Source organism: Panthera uncia, chromosome B4 (genome assembly GCF_023721935.1).
Source record: "Panthera uncia isolate 11264 chromosome B4, Puncia_PCG_1.0, whole genome shotgun sequence".
Taxonomy (NCBI): domain Eukaryota; kingdom Metazoa; phylum Chordata; class Mammalia; order Carnivora; family Felidae; genus Panthera; species Panthera uncia.
In genome coordinates this window covers 129,818,961-129,842,798 of record NC_064809.1, presented here as the reverse complement: position 1 = coordinate 129,842,798, position 23,838 = coordinate 129,818,961, and the positions used below count along the sequence as shown (strand labels likewise).

At 48.2% G+C, this 23,838-nt stretch overlaps 1 protein-coding gene across 3 annotated transcripts in view; it reads right to left on the bottom strand.

The window, feature by feature from the left end:
* GRAP2 (GRB2 related adaptor protein 2) overlaps nucleotides 1-23,838 on the bottom strand; it is a 71,559-nt gene that overhangs the window by 9,663 nt on the left and 38,058 nt on the right. For 2 of the 3 annotated variants that reach the window (XM_049627568.1, XM_049627569.1), the window contains 4 exons: nucleotides 14,519-14,610; nucleotides 7,343-7,434; nucleotides 4,570-4,689; nucleotides 1,011-1,179 (listed from right to left, as the gene is read on the bottom strand). In XM_049627568.1, the coding sequence (XP_049483525.1) occupies nucleotides 1,011-1,179; nucleotides 4,570-4,689; nucleotides 7,343-7,434; nucleotides 14,519-14,596 (459 nt within the window). In that variant the 5' untranslated portion in view covers nucleotides 14,597-14,610. Of the gene's footprint in view, nucleotides 1-1,010; nucleotides 1,180-4,569; nucleotides 4,690-7,342; nucleotides 7,435-14,518; nucleotides 14,611-23,838 lie in introns of those variants that run through there. The other variant, XM_049627570.1, reaches the window with a different exon arrangement.

The following is a 23,838-nucleotide window of genomic DNA, read 5'->3' as shown; positions in this document are numbered from 1 at the left end:
CTTGGTGTTTACTATTGTCCAGACCCTATGGCAAGTGCTATCACTATACTGTCTTATTTAATCCTTACAACAGTCCAGGGGGGGAGGTATTCTTTTCTCTCCATTCTACAGATGAGAAATCTGATCCTCAGAAAGGTTTTTTAACTTGGCTAGGCAACAAGGACAGTTAGTGATGAAGTCAGGATTTAAAGCTAGGTTTGTCTGATGCATTTTCTATTAAAATGAAACTCTAGAGGCACCTGGGTGGCTCAGTTGGTTAAGCGTCTGACTCTTGACCTCAGCTCAAGTCATGATCACACAGTTTGTGATCATACGGTGACAGCACTGAGCCTGCTTGGGATTCTCTCTCTCCCTCTCTCTCTCTGCCCCTTCCCTGCTCTCTCTCTCTTTCTCTCTCAAAATAAATAAACTTAAGAAAATAATTTATTAAAATATTTATATTTCATAATGTTCTAAGAGCAAGAATTCCAGGTCAATTTTTTTCCTCCAACACCCCCACCCTCCTTTCCTGGGACAAAGCTCTCCCCACTGCCTTAGTCCTAGACTCCAGGCTGCTCTCCAACATCCCTGTGTGTGGCCCCCTGGCCTTCATCTCTGGGCAACTCCTAAGCTAGGCTGAAAGCTATGATGTAGTAGTATTTATAATAACAAAATAAAGTATCTACAGGTAAGAGCTGATGTTTGCTGAGTGTTGTTTGTAGCATTGTTAGGAATGACGTAAGGGGAGGGGATACATTATCTTCTCCAACCTTCACAACCATCCTGTGGGCTAGGTATCACCACCTTCTGGTTTTACGGGTCAGTAAACTCAGGATTGGACAATTTTCCTAAGTCACATGGCTAGGAAGTGTTAAGACAGGGTTTAACTGAGATCTGACCTCCAGATCTGAGATTCTGTCTTCCAGAATACTCAGAGGACATGCCCATCAAATGCATTGCCTTGACGGGTCACATAGGACTCATGTTGCCTAAAATCTCCAGACTTGGGCTGATCGGGGCCTGAGGTGTACCTGATCCTCTCGGGTTCTATCCCTCAGAAAGATCTGCTTCTGTTTGGAGATGGAGGTCGTCCTGTAGTAGTCCACCAGCTTATTTAGAGATGGAAACTTCTCTGTCCACAGGAAGTAATTACCCTTGGTGTCTCTCATGACCTTGAAGTGCTGAACATCATCCTCATGCCTACAGATCAAGGAGAATCCACATTGTATATTACATCACGACAATGTCCCCACCCCCCAGGACTGACTGCCTCCAGGGATGCTGGAGTTCTGTTTGGGCAGGAAATGGAACCGCAGGTGCCTGCCTATCCAGTGGCAGGTGGGGCTGGCTCAGTTAAATTCTAAGGGGAGATTTGTGGGAGGGACCGTTCAGGACACAGGCTGCATTAGAAAGGATTTTTACATCAGCAGAAGATAATCTATTTTCTGACACTGGAGCCGACCTTTCATAAGAAAAAAAAATGTTTCCAGGGTGCCTGGGTGGCTCAGTTGGTTAAGTGTCTGACTTCGGCTCAGGTCATGATCTCACGGTTTGTGGGTTCGAGTCCTGCATCGGGCTCTCTCCTGTCAGCGCAGAGCCTGGAGCCTGCTTCAGATCCTCTGCCCCTCTCTCTCTCTGCCCTTCCCCAGCTCGCACACTCTTTCTCTCTCAAAAATAAATATTTAAAAAAAAAGTTCTTTAAAAAAAAAAAAGGAAAGAAAAAAATGTTGTGAGTGCTTTAATGACTACAAGGTTAAGGACTCTTTACAATGTTTGTTTGAAACGTGGCAATCCCTGAGTTCTGTACTACGCTAAGAACTCTGACAAGACTCAGAGGGGAGGGCTTTTCACCCCTGTGACCTTTCCATTATCAGAAATACTTTGAGCCAGCTCCTTTAAGCCCATAAACTAGCTCTGGACAGTAAGAGACCACCTTGAGAAATTTGTCACAATCGGTTCTCTATATAAAGGCGATCTCTTGGTCTTGGTTTACGTTTTACATAAGTAAGGTTACAGAAGATTTTGAACTTTTAGGGGAGAAAAGTTATATAGCGATGTGGTGTTTTCATTGTAAAGGACCTCTGAGATTGGTTAGCCTTGTCTCCATGTTACAGATGAAGGAGGACGCTGGTTCAGAGAGATGGCGGGGGCTTGGCCAAGGCCACCGTGAGTGAGTGGCAGAGCTGAGGCAAGAACCTCGCTCTCTGATTCCAGTCTAGCGAACTGGGCCTGTCACACCGTGTACACATGCTAACTTCTTTTAGATCGGCACCTTTTAGTACCAGCTGGAAATATTTGTACCAGGATTGGAGAAATTGGATTTTATTCACCTGGAAAGGGGGACCTTGGCCTTTACTAATAGCTCAATTAGTAACAGCTCAATTTCTCAGTGTTTCTCCATCACCAAGTCCTTCTCTTTTGGATGTCAAGTTTATTTGTCAAACAGACATACATTTATGTCTAAAAATAAACTAATGATATGAATTGCCTGATCCAACAGAAAGGTCACGAATTTAAAGAGAGTTGGAGAGTAAAGATACCTCGGAAGGTTAGTGCAGGTTTCTTAAGGATGGAATCAGTGGTCCATGTTCAGAGGGGACAGGAATTATGACTGATCTTCAGTCTCTTATGTGCTGGGCTCTGCTCAGAGCCAGGTGAGCCTGCGCAGTGACCTCTGCTGGACTGCTCTGGGGTAGAACTGACTTTGCAATCACTGCATGGCCTTCCCCTTGGAGGTGGCCCCTAACAGATGCTTTCTTCACTCTAACACCACATGGCTTAATTCATTAAGTCATTACTCCTCACATCTGTGCGTGGAGGAGGGAATATTCTTGTGATATAATTATTCATCTACCACCTCTTAGTCAAAGAAACAGAGAGAGAAACATTAACCCTTGCTCTCTCATGAGCTGAGAGGACTGGATGTCAGGCTTGCAGCTGGTCATGTGCGCCCATGGAGAGAGAGTGGCTGCACCAATGTGTCAAGTTCAGAGAGGGGCCGAGAAAAGGATGTTACTCAGGGCTCCAGACTCTAAAACCTAGTGTTTCAGACCCTTAACAAATGCTAAGTGATAGGACTACAATTAGCTCTTAATTATCTTTGCATGACAGAAAGCAGATGTATGAATAAATGAAAATGATTTGCTTTGGAATATATTATGCTACATTTCTGCAAGAGATATAATCATGATTATGGCGATATTCACAAGGAGCTGCACTGGCAGAAGTCAAGGCTGACCGTTTTGGAGAATTCACCTTAGTGGAGGAAATATAAACCATAATTTCTAGCTGAAAAGCCACAGTCCACTTCATGCAAACCAAAGGCACCAAGAGATGCCCTTCAATGTAACCATTTCCGGGGTCCAGTCTGTAATCAGGGCCCTTAAGAAAGAGATTTGGTTGTAGGATTTATCAATAGAGCACAATTGCATTAAAACCTGACAAATTTAGAATCTGTGATACATCAGTGTAGGCCTGAGCTAAAATTTACTACTGCCTAAGCTGTGAAAAAAAAAAAAGTTTTAGTTAAGGAAAATTAAGAGTTTAAGTAAGATTGCAAGGGCAAAGCTAATGAGACCAAGCTATTTTTGAGCACTTTAGAGGAATACGTGCATATGAACGGTTGACCCGTTATTTGTAAGTCCTTCCTACCTATTCCTTAAAATATCCATTCTTTCTAAAGAGTAAAGTGGCCTCAGTTCATTACCTGAGATTGGATTTATGCGCTTAAAGCACTAAAGCTGTATGCCTTTCAAAGCGTATTGAACAATCTGAACCAACATTTCCTGTCAATGAACTTGACAGGCGGTCCCACCACACACGTCTCCTCCTGCATGGAAATCAGTGTTAATTTATGCACTTTCACATGTGGCCACCACGCCTGATATGGGACTCGCGATTCCAGACAGGCTGACCACACGCAGGGTGCTCAGACTTGGGGTTTCTGAGTGTGGGGCTGTGTCATGTTTATGCCTGGACTGACTCACTTCCTCCCGGGCACGCACACGAGTGAGATTTTGCTGCTACCGTCCCTCACCCCAGCCCTCCTCGGCTCCCATCTGCTGCTGTCAGCTTGCTGCATTACAGTGTGTTGACGTAGCCCTTCTTTTTGTGCCACCACGTACAACTACCTCTGTCCCCTACAGCAGTGACTTGGGATTTTAATTGTCCTCGGAGCCTTCTTCCGACATATATCAGTAGTTAAAGAAAAGGTTCAGATTTAAACCTCAAGACAGATGTGGACAACTGGGAATTCTCCCTTCCTTCTCCTGCCCCACTTCCTTGCACAAATACTCACTGAACACCTACTGGGTGCAAGGCACTGTTAAAGGCACAAAGATGAAATAGAATAAAATCTTGTCCTTCCAGAAGCACTTGGGCTGGAAGGGGAAGCAGATGAACATCTACATAATTTGGCCACAAACCAGCGTACTGAAGAGTTATATATATGTGTCATGGGAAGGAAATGGACGGCATCCCAGTTGATAAGATGCCTGGGCCCCTTGGCCACCATGCTCCTGAGCAATAAATAGGTCACATTCAAGAGGTCACCTCACGGCCTTAGCAGTCTGGGTTGGGGGTGGCCAGTACCTGACGGAGATGGAGAAGTCCCCTGGGGAGCTCTGGCTGGCCCGGATGATGAAGAAACCAACCTCCTTGCCCATCAGTAAGTTCTCTGCCTGGTGTCGGGAGAGGCCTTCGTGAAACCATCTATTAGATGAGATAAAACCAGAGGATCTTGGTGAGTTGCCAGAGCGATGGAGGGGAAGGGGAGAAGGGATGAGCCAAAGGGACAGAGGCCGGGGACTCTGGTCAGTAGAGAGCAGAAAGAGGCCGAAGGGGGGGCCGGGCCCTCTAAAACCAAACACGTGCTCTAGGCGGTTTGCAGGCGAGGCAAGTGAGTGTTCCCCTGACGCACCCCCTTTGTTCCTTCCCTCTCTCTCGCTTGGAAAACCTGAATCATGGAAATGTGCCACTGCACCAAAATGGGACAGTGTGGGAGTGACTCACTGCGGGAAGCGGCCGCCTGCTGGCAGCTATGTGAGGGATGTCACTAGGAAAGAGCGCTGCAGGGACAGATGATGTGCCAGCAAGACAGGAGCCCCTTCAGGCGCTGGGGGACCGGAGCTGGGGAGCCGTGGGCTCTCCCCCAGGCTGAGAGCTCAGTGGGCCCGCCTGAGAGCCCAGGGGCCCTCATGATCCGGGTGGCATGGAGCAAGGCTAGCAGCGGCCAGAGAGCAGCGTCTACACAGCCAGCTCCGGGGCCCTCCCCCAAATCCAGGAAAATAATCTTTATGGTGGAAAAGAAGAAACAGGGGGGAAACTACACTTTCAGGGGAACAGTCAGGGTGGCAGGCAGCCTCTAAGTGTCGCCGCAGGTGGCAGAGCGCGTGTGAAGGCCAAGAGCTGCCATAGAGGCAAGGCAAACAGTAGCTGCAGCCTCAGGGCAGGTGGCCAGAAACCTCTCAACCACACAAGAGCGAAATGAGTGTTTGCGATCACTCAGCGGCCCTAAGTGGGACTGGCCCCATTTCCTCAAGGCGGCTGCTCCATTGTTGCCCCTGGAAGGCTAGTATGTGCGTCCCCCTAAGGTGAATGTCCCACACTCTTTGGATTCCTTTGTGAGCAATTCTCTACGCTCTCTGGAATTTAGGAACCTAGACTCCAGACAGGAGCACCTTATTCCAGACCTGGTGCTGCAGGCGAAGTTTCTTTGGGCTCTGAGGGGCTGGAAGCAGAGGGTTTCTGGTGGTCACCTGCCTAGAAATCCTGCCAGGATACCTGTTGTGCTTTGCTGCAGGGCTGAACAAGGGACTGCCCACCACAGCTTTTGCCTTGTGCAGGAAATGTAATGGGGCCGGGCAGAGGAATGGGCCACGCTCCTCAGCAGCCATACCTCAATGGAAATATTTTGGAAGAGGCAGCCAGCAGTTAGGAGATCGTTTAGAAAGTACACACTTATCCTCTGATGGGAGCTTGACACGTGACTTCAAGACTTGCAAAAAACGTCCACACGCTATATGTTAAACGAGCGGGCAGGGTTACGTTATTACGCATCATTCCAAAGCTATTCACTTGTTCATTCAACAGTTTTTATCAAATATCTACTATGTGCTGACCTGCTTCTGGGCACTCGGGATACAGTGGTGAGCAAGGTGGACAAGAGCCCTTGCTGCCACGGAACTTATGTTCTACCATGCTGAGACAGCGGGACCCACCAGTGGACCAAGTTGTTCACTGTGACCTTGATAAAAAGGTTTCAGTAGGAGGAGAGAAGTTAGAGATAAGAGTGCACACAATTCTTTTGAAGAAGGGGAGTGGTAGCTGGAAGGGGACTTGGGATCAAGAATGGTTTTTTTTGTTTGTTTGTTTGTTTTTTTTGTTAGACGGGAGACATTGCAGCATCTTTGTGGATGGGAGTGACCCAGCAGAGAGGAAGAGAGAATTGATGTGAGACAGAGAGAGAGGGGAGAGTTTCTGCCAGAGGCACAGACGATTCTTCCCAAACGGCTGCAGGAAAGGCAGTGTCCCAGTAAGTTGCAGGAGGTGGGTGGATGCAGTGAGTCAGGTGGGGGGATGGGCAAGAGGGGCTTTTCCGGTGGCTTGATCGTCCCAGTGACCCTGGAAGGAAGGCCCTGAGTCCACAGTGCGGTGGGGGAGGGGCTGGAGGCTTGAGGAGCGAGAAGGTGTGAGGGGGTCATTGAGGAGATTACAGGGCAACGTCAAGGGCTGAGGTCAGTGGTCATTCTGTCGGTTCAGTGGTCAGTCCTGGTTCACAGGGTCGCCAACACCGCTTGGGGTTTCTAACAGCCCTCTGCTCTTTGGGCTAGACTGTGACTCGCGGACCAGATTAGATTTCTATCTAACCTTTGTGGTCGATTCTTGAGACAAACGAGACCCAATCTCAATTTTTCTGTTTCCTCCTTAGGAAGGGAATTTCCTCTTCCCCCCACTCTGTTCTCACTGGTTTGAGCACGGTTTAGGGAAGGCAAGGAGCTGTGTGGGGTCCCTGGTGAGGGTGGAAGAGGCTGGGAGAAAAGACTCGCTCTGAAGAGGCAGCTTCTGACACTGGTGGCCAACAGCGCCCCCGGTGGAATTTGTGGAAACCCTGTGATTGCGGTTATAGATGAGTTTAGCTTATAAACCTAAAATAGGCGATACATGCACATGGTATAAAATTCAAAAGGGAATGCAGTGAAATGCAAATCTCCCTCCCACCCTGGCCTTCAGCTTTGTGATTCCCTCTCCAGAGGCAACCGGTTTTGACAGTGTCTTGGGTATGGATGGATAATTTTAGTGACTGCTGAAAAAGTAAGGGGAGTGTGAGTGGGTAGGCCCGTGTCAGCAGGCTGGAAATACTTACTCAGGAAACTGGATGTCTATAAAATTCTTGGGCACATATCCTTCTTGGCTCCCAAGCTCCGCCTTGAACCACTCCTCTTGGTTACTTAAGATCTACATGGAAGAGAAGGAAGGAAGGACAAAGACTGTAGGGAGGACGCCAAGAGGCACAAGAGAGGGGCTGCGGGGCAAAGAACACCCTTTCGGATTTAGAGGGAAATAAGCCAGAGAGACAACACAGGCGCTCCAGTGGGAGAGCAACAGGTTTGTCTCTAGAGTTTGGCTTCCTTGACCCCGAGCTAATTTCTGTCCCCTAGTGCCATCCACACATGGGACGCCACCGTGGTGTGACCTCCCAGACTCAGCATCCAGGGGCCTCTCTGCAATCCTTTCTCTTTATATGTTGGAAACTCGTGTGTCCCAGATCTCAGCATCTGAAGCTCCTCATGTGAGCAGGTGTTGGGAAGGCAAGAGCAGCCACTCCATGGTTTTTTTCTTCTCTGCTAGGTAACCAGGAACCTTTCAAAAATTTAATTTGTTCCTTTTTTTTTTTTCAACAAGCAAATTAAAACTTAAACATCCAGTGGGGCCAGCTTTGAAAACAGTAACTGTCTGTGTTCACACTCCATGTGAGTGTGAGAGCTTGTGAGAGCTTCACAATTTGGACGTAACTCAAGGTGTTTGGGACGCCTTTTCTAAACTTGCTTTTAGAGCCAGATCACAAGCAAAACCAGAAGTTCGGTCTCATTACTGTATGGTCCTTCTTTGACTGTGACCCCAAATGCTATCACTTCCCTTGATTACTCATATGACTCACCACTTGGCTCTATGTGGCTTCTGGTTATTTCAGAAAATAGTAGTTTCGCTATTAAAAGACAAATATTTGCCTCCATCCCCCACTGAGAATGTTTCTAAAGCGGGCGGCATGGACTTGAACAATAATGAAGATGGCAGAGCAAAAAAATGAAAAGAAGCTTAATGGTGTCATTGAGCCACTGAATTAGCCACGCTGGAGCCCTCCTGCTTCAGGACTTTGTATGAGAAGTGATAAATTTGCATTATTGTTTAAGCCGCATTTAAGTTTCTGTTTCTTGTAGCTGAAGACTCCGTAACTGATAGACATGCTACACTAAAGGAGAAAGCAGAAGGTGGGCAGGAAAGACTGCCTGGAGGAGAGGCCCTGGGGTTGCCCAGGCAACGGAAGGAGTTACCCAGGCAAAGTCAGACGGCGGCGGCGCAGGAACTTCTGGGATGAGAGGAAGTGAGGTGCATTCTGGGAATGAAAGGCTTCCGTCCCGCGGGAGTTTAGACTGTGGCCCCAGGGGCCGAGGGGATACCAGAGGTACAGGCCCTTGTAGCCCATGTTGGAAAGGCTTCCATCTTGAAATTTATGGGGAACCACTAAAGGATTCTGAGCAGGGACGTAACACAGCAAGAATTAGAGCCAAGAAAGAGCCCTGCATCAGAACGTGAAGACGGATTGTGGGGGGGAAAGTCTGGGAAGGGAGTGCAGCCATCCCAGCGAGGGGCGAAGGGGTATTTGAGAGGAACCTGGAAGCAAAGTGTGCGGGATTTCACGACTGTTCTTGGAACCAAGGGAGAAGTGGACTCCGGGAGGGCTCCGGATTTCGCCCTTGGGAGACCGAGTGGGTGGTGATGGCTTTGCTAATACATGAAGAGAAGCAGGTCTGAGGCAAAACCCATGGGCTTCAGATTGCATGTGGGTGCATGTGGGTGAATCCAAGCTGCCCCCTGCGTCTGAGGAGAAAAGCTCAGTGAGCCGTTGGAGATGTGTGTCTGGGCTGGGCAGAGAGGTTGGGGCTGGCATTGGGGATTTCAGAGTCGTCCTATGGCAGGTGGAGTTGAAGTCTCAGTCCCACGGGTTTCTCTGTCCCAGAGAGGAGCAGAGATGAAGACAGCGAAGTAACTGATATTTCGAATATCACCCCCGGGGTGGAAGAAAGGGGCCGGCCCTCTGAGTTTGGAATTGAGAAGGCTTGGTTTCCAGCTTGGCCCTGTCATTCGCTGTGTGACTTTCCGCAGGTCAATTAGCCATCTGATAAATGGGGACAGTGACAACCAGCTAGCATCTCCCAAGCTGATGTGAGGATCAGATGAGCTCTGGTACCTCGAAGTCCTTCAGAAAGTGCATCCTGAAAGGGGCGCCTGGATGGCTCAGTGGGTTAAGCATCTGACCTTGGCTCAGGTCGTGATCTCGTGGTTTGTGGGTTCGAGCCCTGCAGCAGACTCTGCTGACAGCTCAGAGCCTGGAGCCTGCTTCAGATTCTGTGTCTCCCTCTCTCTCTGCCCCTCCCTCCCTCTGTCTCTCTCTTTCTCAAAAGTAAATAAACATTAAAAATTTTTTAAAACACAATTCTGCAAAATGTGGTATTCTTGGGAGGGAGACCTCCAGCTCTGAAGGACATAGTAGGGTTTATAAGTTCTTTAAAGCATTATATGTGTATGTTTTGAATTTAATCACCTGTTCTGAAGAAATAAAAGTGTGTCTCATATTTGAGTTCTAGAATTGCTGAGGACAGAAAACTTTACAGTTTCTATCATCAAATATGACTGCTGGTATCACTAAGGACTCGTGGGTATGTATATGCCGAGAGGGGGCGGAGTGGGGGGAGCAGAAAAATCTAGGTCAAAAAAAGCACTCGGAAACCCGGCACCGGTGCCCGGGATTCACACAGAGAACACAAGGACATTTCACTCCGTGCCTTCACCCCTCAACGTATGGCTTCGGAGTTCCTTTCTCCCATCACATGGGAGTGCGATGTTTGGGCTGGGTAGCAAATGTCAAACACGAAGGTGAGCAGGGATAAGGTAAAAGAGGCCATGTGGAAATTGGCTCATCACGGTAAGAACCAACTATGTACTTAGTTCTCTGACCTGAAACCAGCTGTAATTTTAGTAATTGTGGCTCACACCCATCTACCTCCTGTAGCAACTGAAAGATTATCCCACAATGGCGGCCATTTCTCCCCACCACCTGGTGCTCCGTCTGCCTAAGATCGTGTTCCCAGAGAGGTGAATTTACAGGCTTTTTATGGCGTATAGAAGGCAAGGTTTTAAAAGAATCTCATTTTCTGCAAAGAGGAGTGTTTGGGGGGAGGTGGTTTCCTTCTGCCGTTGTTGGCCCAGGGCCCCATACTTCCTGTTCTTCTCATCTCTCTGTCTGTTCGGTTCCCCCTATCTCTTGTCCCCATCATGAAAACTCGAGCAAGGGGTTCAGCCTGAACACATGAGGTTTTACACTTCACTTTACTGTATGTTAATTCGGATAATGTTGCCTACGAGAATAATTTTCTGGGTTACATGGCCTGAGAATAAGTTGGACGTGGGAAGAGGACAAAATGTACAGTTGGGAGAATTTTAAAATTGGATGGAATTATAGCTCTTAGAGGCATAGCAGAAATCTGAACTATTGCAGTTAATTACATAGGATTAACTCTTCATGCTTTCAGGTCACTGTTTTAGTAGGAAGAAACAGGGCTGAGTTAGACACAGTACAGAAGCAGGTGGAAATGGACTGGGTCGTTTTTTTTAAAAAAAAACAGCGGCAGATTTAAGAGGGAAAATGTTAAGTCTGGGGCTGCACAGAGCTGCAGGTCCAAGGGGTTGAGGCATGAACATAAAATTATCTGACTCCTAATGTTTCCGTCACAGGAGAAGCTGGATCGAGCCATTCGGCCAGAGTTCCCCGTCCACCATCTTGTTCATCGTCCTTTGATCGGCATCTAGTGAGCACCTGCTGTTTGCGCTTAGGTGCTGGGAATACAGAGATGAAGAAGCTGAGGCCTGTGTCCTGGGGAACTCACAGTCTAGAGGGGGTTAGCTGGTGGTGAGCTCGTCAGACATTGTTTGTACCTTTTAGTGAAAAAGTCTGTTTCGTCTTTTAGCACGAAAAGTCTAGGATGAAAGAGCATCCCAGGAGTAAATTGCTGGGGCGGTCAAGAGCTGCTTTGGAAAGCAATTGCAAGATCTTGGGGCTTTGTACCCATCTCTGGAGCGGAGGGGCAGATGTTGCAGTCATACATAGAGACCCACGGGCAGGGCTACCGACCGCCGTGATAGAGACATGCTGTGGGGTTCCGCCAACAAGCCCCTCTCCACTTTTCTTTCCATCAGCACAGCTGCAAGGGACAGAATTTGAAAAGGACAGGTTTGCCCTTCCGATGGAATTCTACACGAGCGTGCAGAAATGCAATTTAACAATTCACGCAGTTTGTGCTGAGCACCTATGTGGGGCTGTGACTCGCGTGGGGGCGCTGCTGGGAAGACACAAAGATGAACCGGCTTGGCTCTGCTCTCAGGGAGCTCATAGATGGAGGAAACCACCACTCATTCATTCACCAAATATTAGGGAGGGTCAACTTTCTGCTGTTTTGGACACTGAGGCAGACCTGGCCCCTGCCCTCACAGAGCTTTGGCGAGTGGAATAGCCAACACATGCACGGGCGGTCAGGATCCCACAGGGTAAGGGCAGTGATGGGAGGTGGGTGTAGTGTGCGTTAGAGCACAGGGGTTTGGCTGCTCATAAATAACCGTCTCGGGAGGGGAGATCAGCAGCACCTTGAATGACGTGTGTTGCCGTGCCGTGGAAGAGTTAAGAGGGAGTGACTCATTTTGCTGGGGCCATAGGGGGTGTGGAGGATTAGTGAGGGTTCCGAGGCAGAGGTAGTCAAATATGCCTGCGGAGGAGAAAGGCATTTGGAGGGCGGGGAGAGTGCGAGAAACTCGGTGTATATATTGCAGCGTGACCTGGGCATTACATACGCAAGGGTGTGTGTAGGTGCGCGTGCGTGTATGTATGTGTGTGTGTGTTCACGGACGAGAGCTTGGGGAGGTTGGGGAGCGGGTTGGGCCCAGGTGGCTTAACTTTCTATCAACTGGTAATGGGGAACCGCTGAATGTTTTCGAGCAAGGAGGTGATCTGACCTGATTTTTTTTCCCAGAAAGATCCTCCGAAGACTAGTACGTAGAATGATTGAAGGAGTAAGAGACAGGAGGTGATGAAGTCAGTCAAGGGGCTGTGGCGATGGTCTGAACAGTGGCAGGAATGGGCAGTACTGGAATACGGCAACCATTCACGGAACATCCACTTTGAGGTGGGGCCATTACCTCTAATCCTTCCCCAAACCCCGCAAAATAGTTACGGTCCCCGCTTGCAGATGAAGGACAGTGAAGCTCAGAGGGGCAGGGGACCGATCCAGGGCCACACAGCTAGTCAGCTGGGATTCGAACTCCCAACTTCTCTGGCTCTAAACTCCTGCTCCTTTTTACTTCATCAGACTCCTCTCTCGTGAGGCAGGGGATTGCTTGAGAGATCTCAAGAAGAATATTCAGGACAGAGTAATGTTGAGGAGCGAGGCAGAGCTCCAGTCAGATGCAGAAGAGGGACAGCTAACGGTGTCACCTTCTACAGGCGGTATAGTAGTGTCATGCTATGATACATTAAGGAGATCACGGGTGGACTTGAAGGGAGCGTTGAGGGTAAGAGGCAGTTTCCAGAAAGTTCCAGCAGACTCAGTGGGAGGTGAGGAAGTAGAGGCACCAGCACAGGGAACTCTTCCTGGTGTTGGGAGCCAAGGAGAAGAAAGAAATCAGGAGGTGGACTGAGAAGCAGAGTTGAGGAACGTTTTTTTCTTTCTGCTTTTCTGAGGAATAGGAAACTCTTGAGCAAGATATTGGGTTCTGTTCGCAATGGGAGATGAGGGGTGGGAGTTGGCCCGTTGGCCTCTCTTGAGCGAGGACCCTGTATAGCGGTTGATAATCACATGGTCACAATATCCCAGAGAGAAGGGAGGGACTGCTCACCGTGTGGCAGATGCCTCTGTGACCTTGGTAAGATCCCACAGAAGTGAAGGTCGCCTCTTCCTGGGTGGGCGGCCCAGGTGACGTTTTGACCTTGAGAAGCTCCAGCATAGAAGGCACACCCTTCACAGCTATATTACTAGAGCTTGCAAGGTGAGAGCGGTTAGAAGGACGAATACTGGGGGTGTTCAAGTCCCAAACCAAGTGACTTTCTGAGTCACCCCGTCACGTACTGACAAGGCTCTCACTACGGCAAATATACTTCTTAGGGGCGAGACACTGGTGGCCTCAGTGTTGCTGTGCAGGCTGAGAAGGCCCATGTCGGCTGCTGAGGAGTAGGAATCAGGATTTCTGAGGGTGCTCTGTGGCCAGGCCGGTGCTGGGCGGGGGGGTGGGCATTAGCGTCACAGACTCCCCAAATGGCCTGCAGAAGGGCTTCTGCTTTTGCTCAAAATCGGGATTAAGATGTGAAGCCCACAAGTGTGATGCATGGAATGTGGAAGTCCAAGGCCACTTTGTCTCTGCACGTTAGCCACAACAACTCAAGTGTGGGTGTTAGGCAGGTTTTAAGGCATCCCCGAGCGGCCGGGGTGTGCATGGCCTCCATTGGCCCACGTCTGTTCCAGTCATCTTTTCCCGGCTGTCTCCAGCCTGCACCCTCGGTTGAGTTTTGGCGACACTGAACCTCACAGTGCTCACTGAAGCCATGTGGGCTTGCTTACATCTGAGCTTCCGGTAAGCGTCCAGCCACGTTCCCTGCATTCCCCGGCCACAGGTGTTGCTGCAGCTTCCTGCCACCCCATCTCTCGAGTGGGATCCCTTGTTCCCTCACCTGTGCTCCCTGAGCACTTAGACGAGAACATCTGTAAGAGCCCTTTGGATGGATTTCTTTCCCTCTCCAGACCACAAGTATCTCAGGACAAGGATGGTGACTTATTTCCATCATGTACCCTGGTAACTGGCACCCGAGAGCTCAGAAGGAACCCTTTTGATTGAGGTGAATTTCTCTTTTTTGAAAGAAACCACATGCAGTTCTGAAGAAACAAAGGCATGGGGGGAGCACCTGGATGGCTCAGTGGGTTAAGCATCTGACTCTTGACTTCGGCTCAGGTCATGATCTCACATTGTGTGAGTTTGAGCCCCACATCCGGCTCTGCACTGTCAGTGTGGAGCCTGCTTGGGATTCTCTCTCTCTTTTTCTCTCTGCCCCTCATCCACTCGTTCTCTCTCTCTCTCTCTCTCCCTCAAAATAAACAAATAAACTTAAAAAAGAAAAGAAAAGAAAAGAAACAAAGCCATGGCTTGTTCGATGAACACAGTGACCAGACCAGAGTAACCCAAACTCCCCCGCAGCTCCCCGGGGCCCCACGTCACCTACCTTCAGAACATCTCCGGTGTGAAAGCTCAGCTCATCCTCGCCGGAGGCGGTGAAGTCAAACTTGGCAATGGCTTCCATGTTGCGATGGGAAGCTGGAAGACAGGTAGTGTGTTTATTGTGCCTTTCTGTCCAGGGAAGGGCTCAGAGCAGCGGGCACCTAGCAGTCTTAGCAGGTGGTAGGCGCTTGGCCGAAGGTCTCCGGGCCTGAGAGGAAGACCCAGGTTCGCAGGGAGGGCTTTTGTTTTTGTGGACTCGCTGCGGGAGGGAGCCTGTGGGATCTGCCTCCCGTCGTTCCCTGAATCCCCAAGCTCCAGGAGCGGGGAAATGAAGGCCAGCAGCGCCTTCCCCTTTCTCCTCCCTTTGCCTGCCCGGCCTGTCACCATCTCTGGGGCATCTCTGTTTCTGGTTGATAAGGATGGAAGATTCACTATCATCTCTCATTTGGGGCCCGAGGGGCTGGAAAGACTGTTCTGTAAACATCGTCCTGAGGCTGTCCCTTGGCAGCTATGTTTAACCGGGCGGTGTTAATTAGACAGATGCCATTTTCTCTTTTACATCTGAATCATTAAAGAGAATTAGGCAGCATCGGCCAGTGGGGAACTTAGCATCCTTCCACATGGCTTGAGAGTGGAAAACATTCTGGCTTTAGAGTCAGGGGACTCGATTAGTCAGATTCCTTATTGCATTATTATAGTGTAAGCCAAGCACATTTTGAAAGATACCGTTATAATACCTCTGAATTGAGTTAAAATGCCTCCACCCCCAGTAATACGCAAGGCCTGTGTAAAATAAGAAAGTTAGCCTACGAATGAAATACAGTTGTTGTTGTTTTAGGAGACAGGGGGGATGTCATAGAGCAGAGTCCTGGTTTTGTTGGTGAATAGCTGTATGTTCTTGTGTAATAACTAAACCTCTTGGAGTCTCAGTTTCTTTATCTGTAAAGTGGAGATCATAATATTGAACTAATAACGATGTGAGATTAAATTCAACAATAGACGCGGGGTGCCTGGGTGGCTCAGTCGATTAAGCGTCCGACTTCGTCTCAGGTCATGATCTCACAGCTCATGAGTTTGAGCCCCACATCGGGCTCTGTGCCGACAGCTCGGAGCCTGGAGCCTACTTCTGATTCTGTGTCTCCCTCTCTTTCTGCCTCTCCCCCGTTCGCACTCTCTCTCTGTCAAAAATAAATAACCATGAAAAAAATTAAAAAAAAAATAAATTAAACAATAGACACAAAATGTTGCATGAGATAAAACTAGGTAGTCTTTCTGTCTTTAAAATAATTGTATTTGAATGAATGTATCCTCAGCAAAGGGAGCCTGGCCAAAAAGAGCTCAAAAACAGAAAAGACAGAAGAGTTTTCTTCTGATTTCTCCCATCTTTTATGAACTTTCCTCTTTGGAATTTGATGCCTATTCTCCAAGACCTGCAAGTCCTTTGTTTCTGTGCTAAGACCGTTCGCTGTTGGGACAGTCTTGGAAGCTGTTGTTTGGCATTTACATTTGTCAGAATGTGTCAAAGTCTGAACCCCTTTACGTCAGTGAACTCACACCTAATGACTTTCAGTGACCAGTCAACCAGGACCACAATCACCCTCTCTGTGGGAATTTCCACCCAAGTGACAAGATTTAGGTGACTAAGGAAGGTGGCTGCCCGGTGGGGAGGGTGTGGCACGCAGAGATCAGGGGATTAAAGCCACTGCCACAGTGATGGCAGCCAAGTGACCCGTTTCTCTGACTTTCCACATTTGTTTGGTCTTCCAAAGGTAATTTGTAGAGATGACGATTACCCATCTGAAAGATAGATATTGGGCAAAAAAATATTTCAGGAGCCCAAGCAAAATGTCATAGTTAACTGTGTGCCAAAATTTATCCCCCCCCCCCACACACACACAAAGATATATACTTTTTGTATCCTTTCTTCAGGATCTGTCCATCTAAGGCAAATTAAAGTTGTGACCTAGGATGGCCCACTCAACAGGAAGGAGTATTCTGCCCTCCTTAGTGAGTGCTAAATGCTTTTGCTGATTTGCTTCACCCCGTGGCTTTAACATGAAAAGCCTCCCCTAATTAAGGCCTTGCTTTGAGTTTGCAGGGAGATGTGGTGTCTGTGGGTCACCCTCATGGTATTGACACAGATACTGGTCACCTCAGGAGATCAAGTGTCAGGTGAATGGTCCTGAAATCCAAGATCCCATTTCTATGCAAATTTACCTTAATAAGCAGGATGGAGACAAGGGGAGGGCAAATGCTAAACATATTAGAAAGTCACATAAATTAGGGATGCAAAAAATATCCAAGACATGCTCTAGATATGACCTTGAGCTTGGGAAGATCTTTCCTATGTTACATGGAACTCGGATCCGGCCTGGGTGCTTGGACCAGGCTGGCCGTGCGTAACTTCCGTGAGGAGGTGAGGCAGCGTTGCTCCTGAAGCACCAGCTCTCTCTCTGCCTTCCCCCCGGGGCCCGTAACAGAACTCCCCAGCTTATAATATTAATCCTGGCTCTGAAAACCCAATGAAACCAGGCCCGCTCTTAATGAGATCACTTTGAAAAAACTTGTTTGCCTCCCATTTCCATTTGTGAAATGAAATCTGTTCAGATGCTCTTTGGTAGGAGGGAGACGTTCAGCGGGGAGTGGGGGAGTGTTCTGGTCTCGTTGAAATCACGGCGTTTTGCAATTTCTCCCTTGCATTTACTGCTCCCTGCTTCCCTAATAGCAGGGCCACCCCCCCGGGCTTGGGCTTCTGTTTGGTCATAAAAATGCATGGAAATTTATATCCCATTTGTCTGTACCCATTAGTATTAACTTCGAAACCTTTTGAATTACCACCAGGGAAGAAGAACACTGAACTACCATATCTTGCTCCGTGTTTGTCCGTTTGTTTTATAGTCAGTACCTTCCACCAACGCATGATGCATCGATTGATGCTGGCCACCTCGGGAATTCAAGAACGCAACGGAGCCTTCTAGCTGCTGTGTGCAGTTACCGTGCTCCTGACCTCAGGGGGAGATGGAGAGAGAGACATCTCTTTAAAGAACCTCACAGACAGATTAAGTGTGCGTTTCCTTCCAGCGCTGAGCTTCAGAAATGGCTGCAATGCTACCTGCTGGAGAATGTGAACTTGAGGTGACAGTTTCCGGAGGCAGTCGAGCCACCTCCATCAGCTTCCCCCACCCACCGCAAGCCCGTTGACGACGCCCGTTTGCCCAGGAATCCTGCCTCAGAACCATGCAGGGCTCCTGCCCTTAATGCTGGCTCTGCCTCTCACCCTCCCTCTGTGTCTCTCTCACTTTGCCCCTTTATGGATTGCGCACAATATCCATTAGCAGCCCCGTGACACAGATCTACGCCATTTGGCGGCACGGGACTTCCCCACGCATGATTTTCTCTGCCCTTGCATTTCCATCTAGGCTTCTTTTACCACCAAAACACCCGAAAAACATCCAGGCTTAGATACCAGGAATGTATGTCCACTTCTAAGATAGAGTCACCACAGAGGATGAAAACAAAAGCCACAAGACGGCTCTTTAAAAGAGCCGCCCTGTGAAATCCAGATTCATTGGATGTGTTCAGAAACACGTAGCTACTGTCGAGATGGTACCAGGCAAGAAACTTCTTGAAAGATTTCAGCTCCTCCTAAGTTGGCTATGAATAGCCGCGGCTTCCGCTTTATGCATCTCTTAAAAAGAGCAATATTGCATAACACCGCAAAGCTGCTGGAAGATTCAGGCTCAGGACCCGAAGAAAGAAGGAACTGGGTCCTACACTGAACTGGCAACACCACTTCCTATTTTGTTGGGGGAGAACTCTAATTTAAATATGATATGACTTGCACTTGTAATTCAGTTAAGCTAACGTGTTTGGTTTTTTTTAAAGAGAGAAACATTGCTCCTTCTAAATATTGTGATTTTTATTAATTTGCATCTTGTGTATGAAACGAAGCGATAGAACAGTGATGAGTTTACACGTGAGAACTTTAACTGCAGTTACCAAGAGGAGGTCGGCTAAAAACGTAAAATTCTCCCGGCGGGTTAATTTCACGTAATGCAGAGACTTGGAACCCACGGCATTCCTTCTATTTGTCAGGCAAAGCCCCTCTTGGAGACAATGAGAAGGTAACGCAGAACGCTTACTCTCCCCGCTGAATTGGCAAGGTCAGCTCCATTACTTTTCAGCAGTCAGAAACCTTACACTACCAGGAAAAAAAAAAAAAAAGATTATAGCTAAGCCTCACGGTACACAATAGATATGTTCTCGGAAAGTTATTAGGAATAGAGTATTTGTAAGTGGAATCATATTAGCATGCATTATAGAGGCTCACTCCATAAAGCAACCCCATGGTGAATCCCTTTACAAAACGAAAAGGAAAATTTGTTATGCAAATAACTGCTTTTACCTTATCTGTTTTAAATGCTGGGTTTTCACGTGTTGAGTCTTAAAACAGAGCACACCTGTAGATCCTTCCGACACCTCCCACCTTGGGTTAAATGTTAGTTTCCCCTCTTCTTAAGTCCCAGAACGCTTTTTAAAAGCCTCTCCTATTGATATGTAACATTTCACCTTGGAGTATAGAGTAGCAGTCGGCAAACCTTTTCTGGAAGGACCAGAGAGTAAATATTTTGGGCTCTGCGGCCCATACAGTCTCTGCCACAACCACTCAGTCGTGCAGTTGTAGCCCCGAAGGCAGCCTGAGAGAACAGTAAGGAATGGGTGTAGCTGGGTTCCAATAAAACTTCGAACACCGAAGCTTGAATTTCATATACTTTTTACATGCCACAAAGTATTCTTCTTCTCCTGATTTTTTCTCCCAACCATTTGCGAATGTGAAAACCATCTTGGCTCATGGGCAAACACATGTGATGGGTGGAATTTGGCCTACAGGCTATACGTTGTGGACCCCGGGTACAGGTGTTTATATGTATATCCTACTTCCCCTAATAGTTTGTAAACTTCTGGAGGGGAAGAGTTGTAGCTTAGTGGACAGAGTGTGGGCTTAGGAGTAGATGGGCCTGGATTTAAATCCGAGAGGTGTCACTCATTTTCCCAGCGTCCTGCTTATCCATTAGCCAGGAGTAACCGCATTGACTCCAGAGGGGTGTTAATGCGTATAAAGACGCCGGCACACAGTAGGCGTTCAATAAATGGTAGGAGTGGTTGCTGTCGTTTACCCTCAGATTCCCTACCGTATCGAACCGGTGCTTAGTAGGCACCTGGGAAACGCTGAGTGAATGAAAACGCGATCAGCAACCTGCCCTCAGAATTATAACTGTAATTGATTTCCTTGGGGAAGGGGCAGCAGACAGAGGACCCATTTACAAGGATCAATTAATTTTCCACTCGAAGGTGCCCTGACTTCTCGGCAAACTCAGCCGCAGATAATAAAACATACTCCCACACTAGAGGTCTGATTTATTTAATCCAATAGAGGGCAATGGTGCACCCCAAACCGTGGATTCCATCCCGTAAATTTTTTTTTTTTTTTCATCTTGAGTGCCCGCAGTCTTTATCTGGGCAGGTTTGGTGATTGTCCTCATTGTCTCCTGTGTGTTTTAAGGCATGTAAACTTTAACATTTCAACGAGTCTCAAGCCCCTACAGCACATGAGTTACTTTGCCGGGAAAGAGCTAGAAGCCATCTGCGATTACTGGCTCTCTGACACTTAAATTCCCTGAGTTTCCTGGAAAGGTGTTTCTGCTCCTCTCGGAGTGACTAGACCCTCACTCCCGCTTTTGAGTCTAGGTTAATGATTTGTGTTGGAACCCCTACGGTGTGTTTTTCTTTCATCTGAACTCTAGAGCTGTGTTTGGAGACTTTTTGCCTTAGTCGCCTTTTCTTGGGCGTTAGATGTCGGACCAGGACACTGAGAAAGGTCATAGATGGCCCTTCCTGAAAACGTGTAGGCTTAGGATGGACAACTACCTTAGGATTCACCTGCTGGCTATTGCTTAAATATTCTCCTAGGGACCCACATCCATCTCTTTTGGAGAAGAAAGTGAGAAAAAGGAAAGAAAAAGGCTGAGCCTGGCCAAGAGATCAAGGGCCGGCCTTTCCTCAGTTGGGGCTTTCAAATGACAGTTTTGCTCTATTCTAAACCAGCGGAAGCCCTGCTTACAGAATACCTCTTAATCAGCTGGCCATGTTGAAGATGTTAGCCTTGTCGCTGAAGGTCTAACAAGGCATACGTATTTCTTTACTGTGCCTGCTCTTGAATTACTTCTAACTCATCTTCTGGAGCCTTTAAAATAGAAACCCTCAAATCCTATTCTAGTAAGATCCTCCTTCTGGTTTCTCTGGAGATTCGGATCTGTGGCCACGTGTAGAGGCTAAGTGGGAGTTGAGGCAGCACCAAGCTTGCAGATAGATAGCCATGTCCTTGGGAATGGCCGTCAGGGGCCTCTGCTTTCAAGGATTTACGACCAACGGCTCCCATGCTTATTTAGACCTCCCCAGCCAGGGACGCAGGACCATTCCTCTTTAGGTTCAGGATCTCAGGGGAATAAACAGCCTTCTCTGGAGGACCTGGCCTGTTTCCACAGGTGTTCTCTCTAAGGGACATAAACATTTCGGACTTTACGGCAACCAGAGTAAGCAAAGACAAGTGAAATACACTCCACTAAACCATTTCTGGCTAGTTGGCTGAGATTTTAGTACTCTCTAAGAGCCTCCATTTTAAATGATTTTGCACACATGAGACGTTCTTATTTTCCTCTTGTCCCTAGGTGACTCATTATTTCCCCCTCCAAAGCCCTAGGAAGGCACAAATCCCCCCCGCGTGACCGGCAGGGAGCTAGAGGGGACCTCCACGGCCCGTCCGAGAACATTAATTCCTCGGTGGTTGATCTGCTGACGCAAGTCTTGAAGACGCAAGGAAGTGGCTCAGGAAGAACCCCCAGGGTGTGCTCCGTCTTCCCTGCAGGTGTGTTTCCTACGTGACAACCATCCTCTGGCTGTTTCACCTCGGCTGGAAGCAGCCACAGGGCTGTCTCTGATGACAGGTAACTCACGGGCAGCGGGTCCTGGAGCGAGAGATGAGACATGGGCGGGAGAGGTGTGCCGTTCTCTCCTCCCCGTCTGGGACGGCATTCTGTTACCCCCTCGGCAAGGCTGGCTTCACCCACCCTGACCTTGGGATGCTCTCTCTACCAGTGCACCTCCTGTAGACCCTCTGCCAACCTCTTAGGGTCTCAGTCCACCCTTTGGCCTTGCCTTGAGATGGCTCCCTATTTTCCATGGGAAAATATTTCCCATGGGAACCATCTCCTCAGCTTGTTTTTAGCTTTGGGAGCCAAATAAATATATTTCAAAGACGTGCAGACAAACCTGACACAACTGGAGAGTCCCTCTAAATCCCTTATATCCTTATTTAATCAAATTGCTGTTCTGTAGGTCCCTGCCTGTCACTGTGGATTAGGGAGATTTCACTGGTCTCAAGGATGTTTTCCTCCTTTTTAATTAGCTCCTCTTTTCCTGCTTAAGGTTGTTTTTTTTTTTTGTTTTTGTTTTTGTTTTTGTTTTGTTTTTTTTGGTTTTGGGTGGGGAGGAATGGCGAGGGGAAGGGAGGAGAAGGTGGAGACAAATCAGGAGAGTGTCCCTGTGCATGTCCCCTCCCCTCCCCTGCTCTTCCTTCTGGTTATTTATCAGCCTACTCTTCTGTAATCCACACCAGTCTGGCCTATCAAACTTAACTTTCTTTTCTTTTTTAAGATTTTATTTTTAAGCAATCTCTCCATCCAGTGGGAGGCTTGAACTCACAACCCCGAGATCAAGAATTGCGTGCTCCCACCGACGGAGCCAGCTGGGTGCCCCTCTTATTTATTTATTTATTTATTTTCGAAGTTCAAAGCACGTCACATAAAATTTCACTCACCCTCCACCTTTTTGTAAGAAAAAATCCTTTTCTTTAAGCGTAATGTCTACGTTCTATCAAACTCAAGCAAATCCTATTCTCTTTTTCCTAACTTGCCATTCTCTGCAAGGCAAGATTGCCAGCAACAGTGGAGAGGCACAGACCTGGCTGTCAGAGAGAGACCTGGTTTCAGATCTGTTTGGCCGCTTCCTTGCTCGCTGGGAAAACTTACCCCCCCCCACGCCCCCCCACCCCCCGCCGCCTCAGGTTCTGCATCAAGAATTCAGATAATAATCCTCATTCCCAGTGTTGCCAGGGATAGGCTCATCCTTGGCATTCGACAGTTCAGTGTCTCTTTCTCCCATCATTTTGCATCTCACCTATCTACTTCCCTTTCTTTTTTTTTATTAAAATTTTTTTAAGGTTTATTTATTTTTCAGAGACAGAGAGGCAGAGCGTGAGCGGGGGAGGGGCAGAGAGAGAGAGACACAGAATCCGAAACAGGCTCCAGGCTCTGAGCTGTCAGCACAGAGCCCGACGCGGGGCTCGAACTCACAGATGGGGAGATCATGACCTGAGCTCAACCGACTGAGCCACCCAGGCGCCCCTCTACTTCCCTTTCTTGTAAACAGTCTCCAAACCGTTTTTAGAAATCCACCAAGCCTATGCCACGGTCCAGCTTCTTAAATCTCTGTTTTTGTTCACTTAACCCCAGGTGAGCGCTAGCTTCTCTCTACTCCCTATGGAGTCCTGGCTCCAGCAACAGCAGAAGGTACGACACAACGTCCTGTAATCAAGACAATCCCGTAAGTAAAGAGAAGAGACAGCCCAAACCAAAGGGAAGTGGCGAAATGGAAGGCTGAGAAACAGAAGACTGATTTGGTTTCTAAACTTTGCCCTCTGCCCGGAGCTCAGTGACTGCACTGCTATCTGTAAAGGAAGCCCCAGGACAGCCACACAGGGAGCTCACGCAGACCGTGCCTCACCCAAGTCTAGGGACCAGAACCGGCTGAGACTAAGTTCCATGTATCCATGTGGTCTACCATGGGCCAAGGGCCTCACCTGCACTTTGCTACATTAATATGATTATGGTCATTATTCCTAGTGCTACCCGACCGCCACTCCCATTTCATAGCTGGGAAACTGAGGGGGGCGATTACCGTGCAAGTCTGCTGGCTGGCGAGGCTGTGCTCTGTTTCCTTCACCGCGGTGCCTCTGCCGGTCCTAGCAAACCTGGAAAGTCCTGCACTAGTTCAGGGTAATTACCAACGAGCTCAGGGCCCCCCAGACCTTCCTGGGTGGCTGTCCTTCAGCCAAGAAATTGATGGGAGCAATTCTCACACACCCGCAAAATTCAAGCCCGTTATTTCTGCCGCCTTGCTTCCCGAGGCTGAGCTATCACTTGCTGTTTCCTTGTTTTATCCTGATTGTTCCCTAAAGCAATAACACTTGTCTACAGAAACACCGTG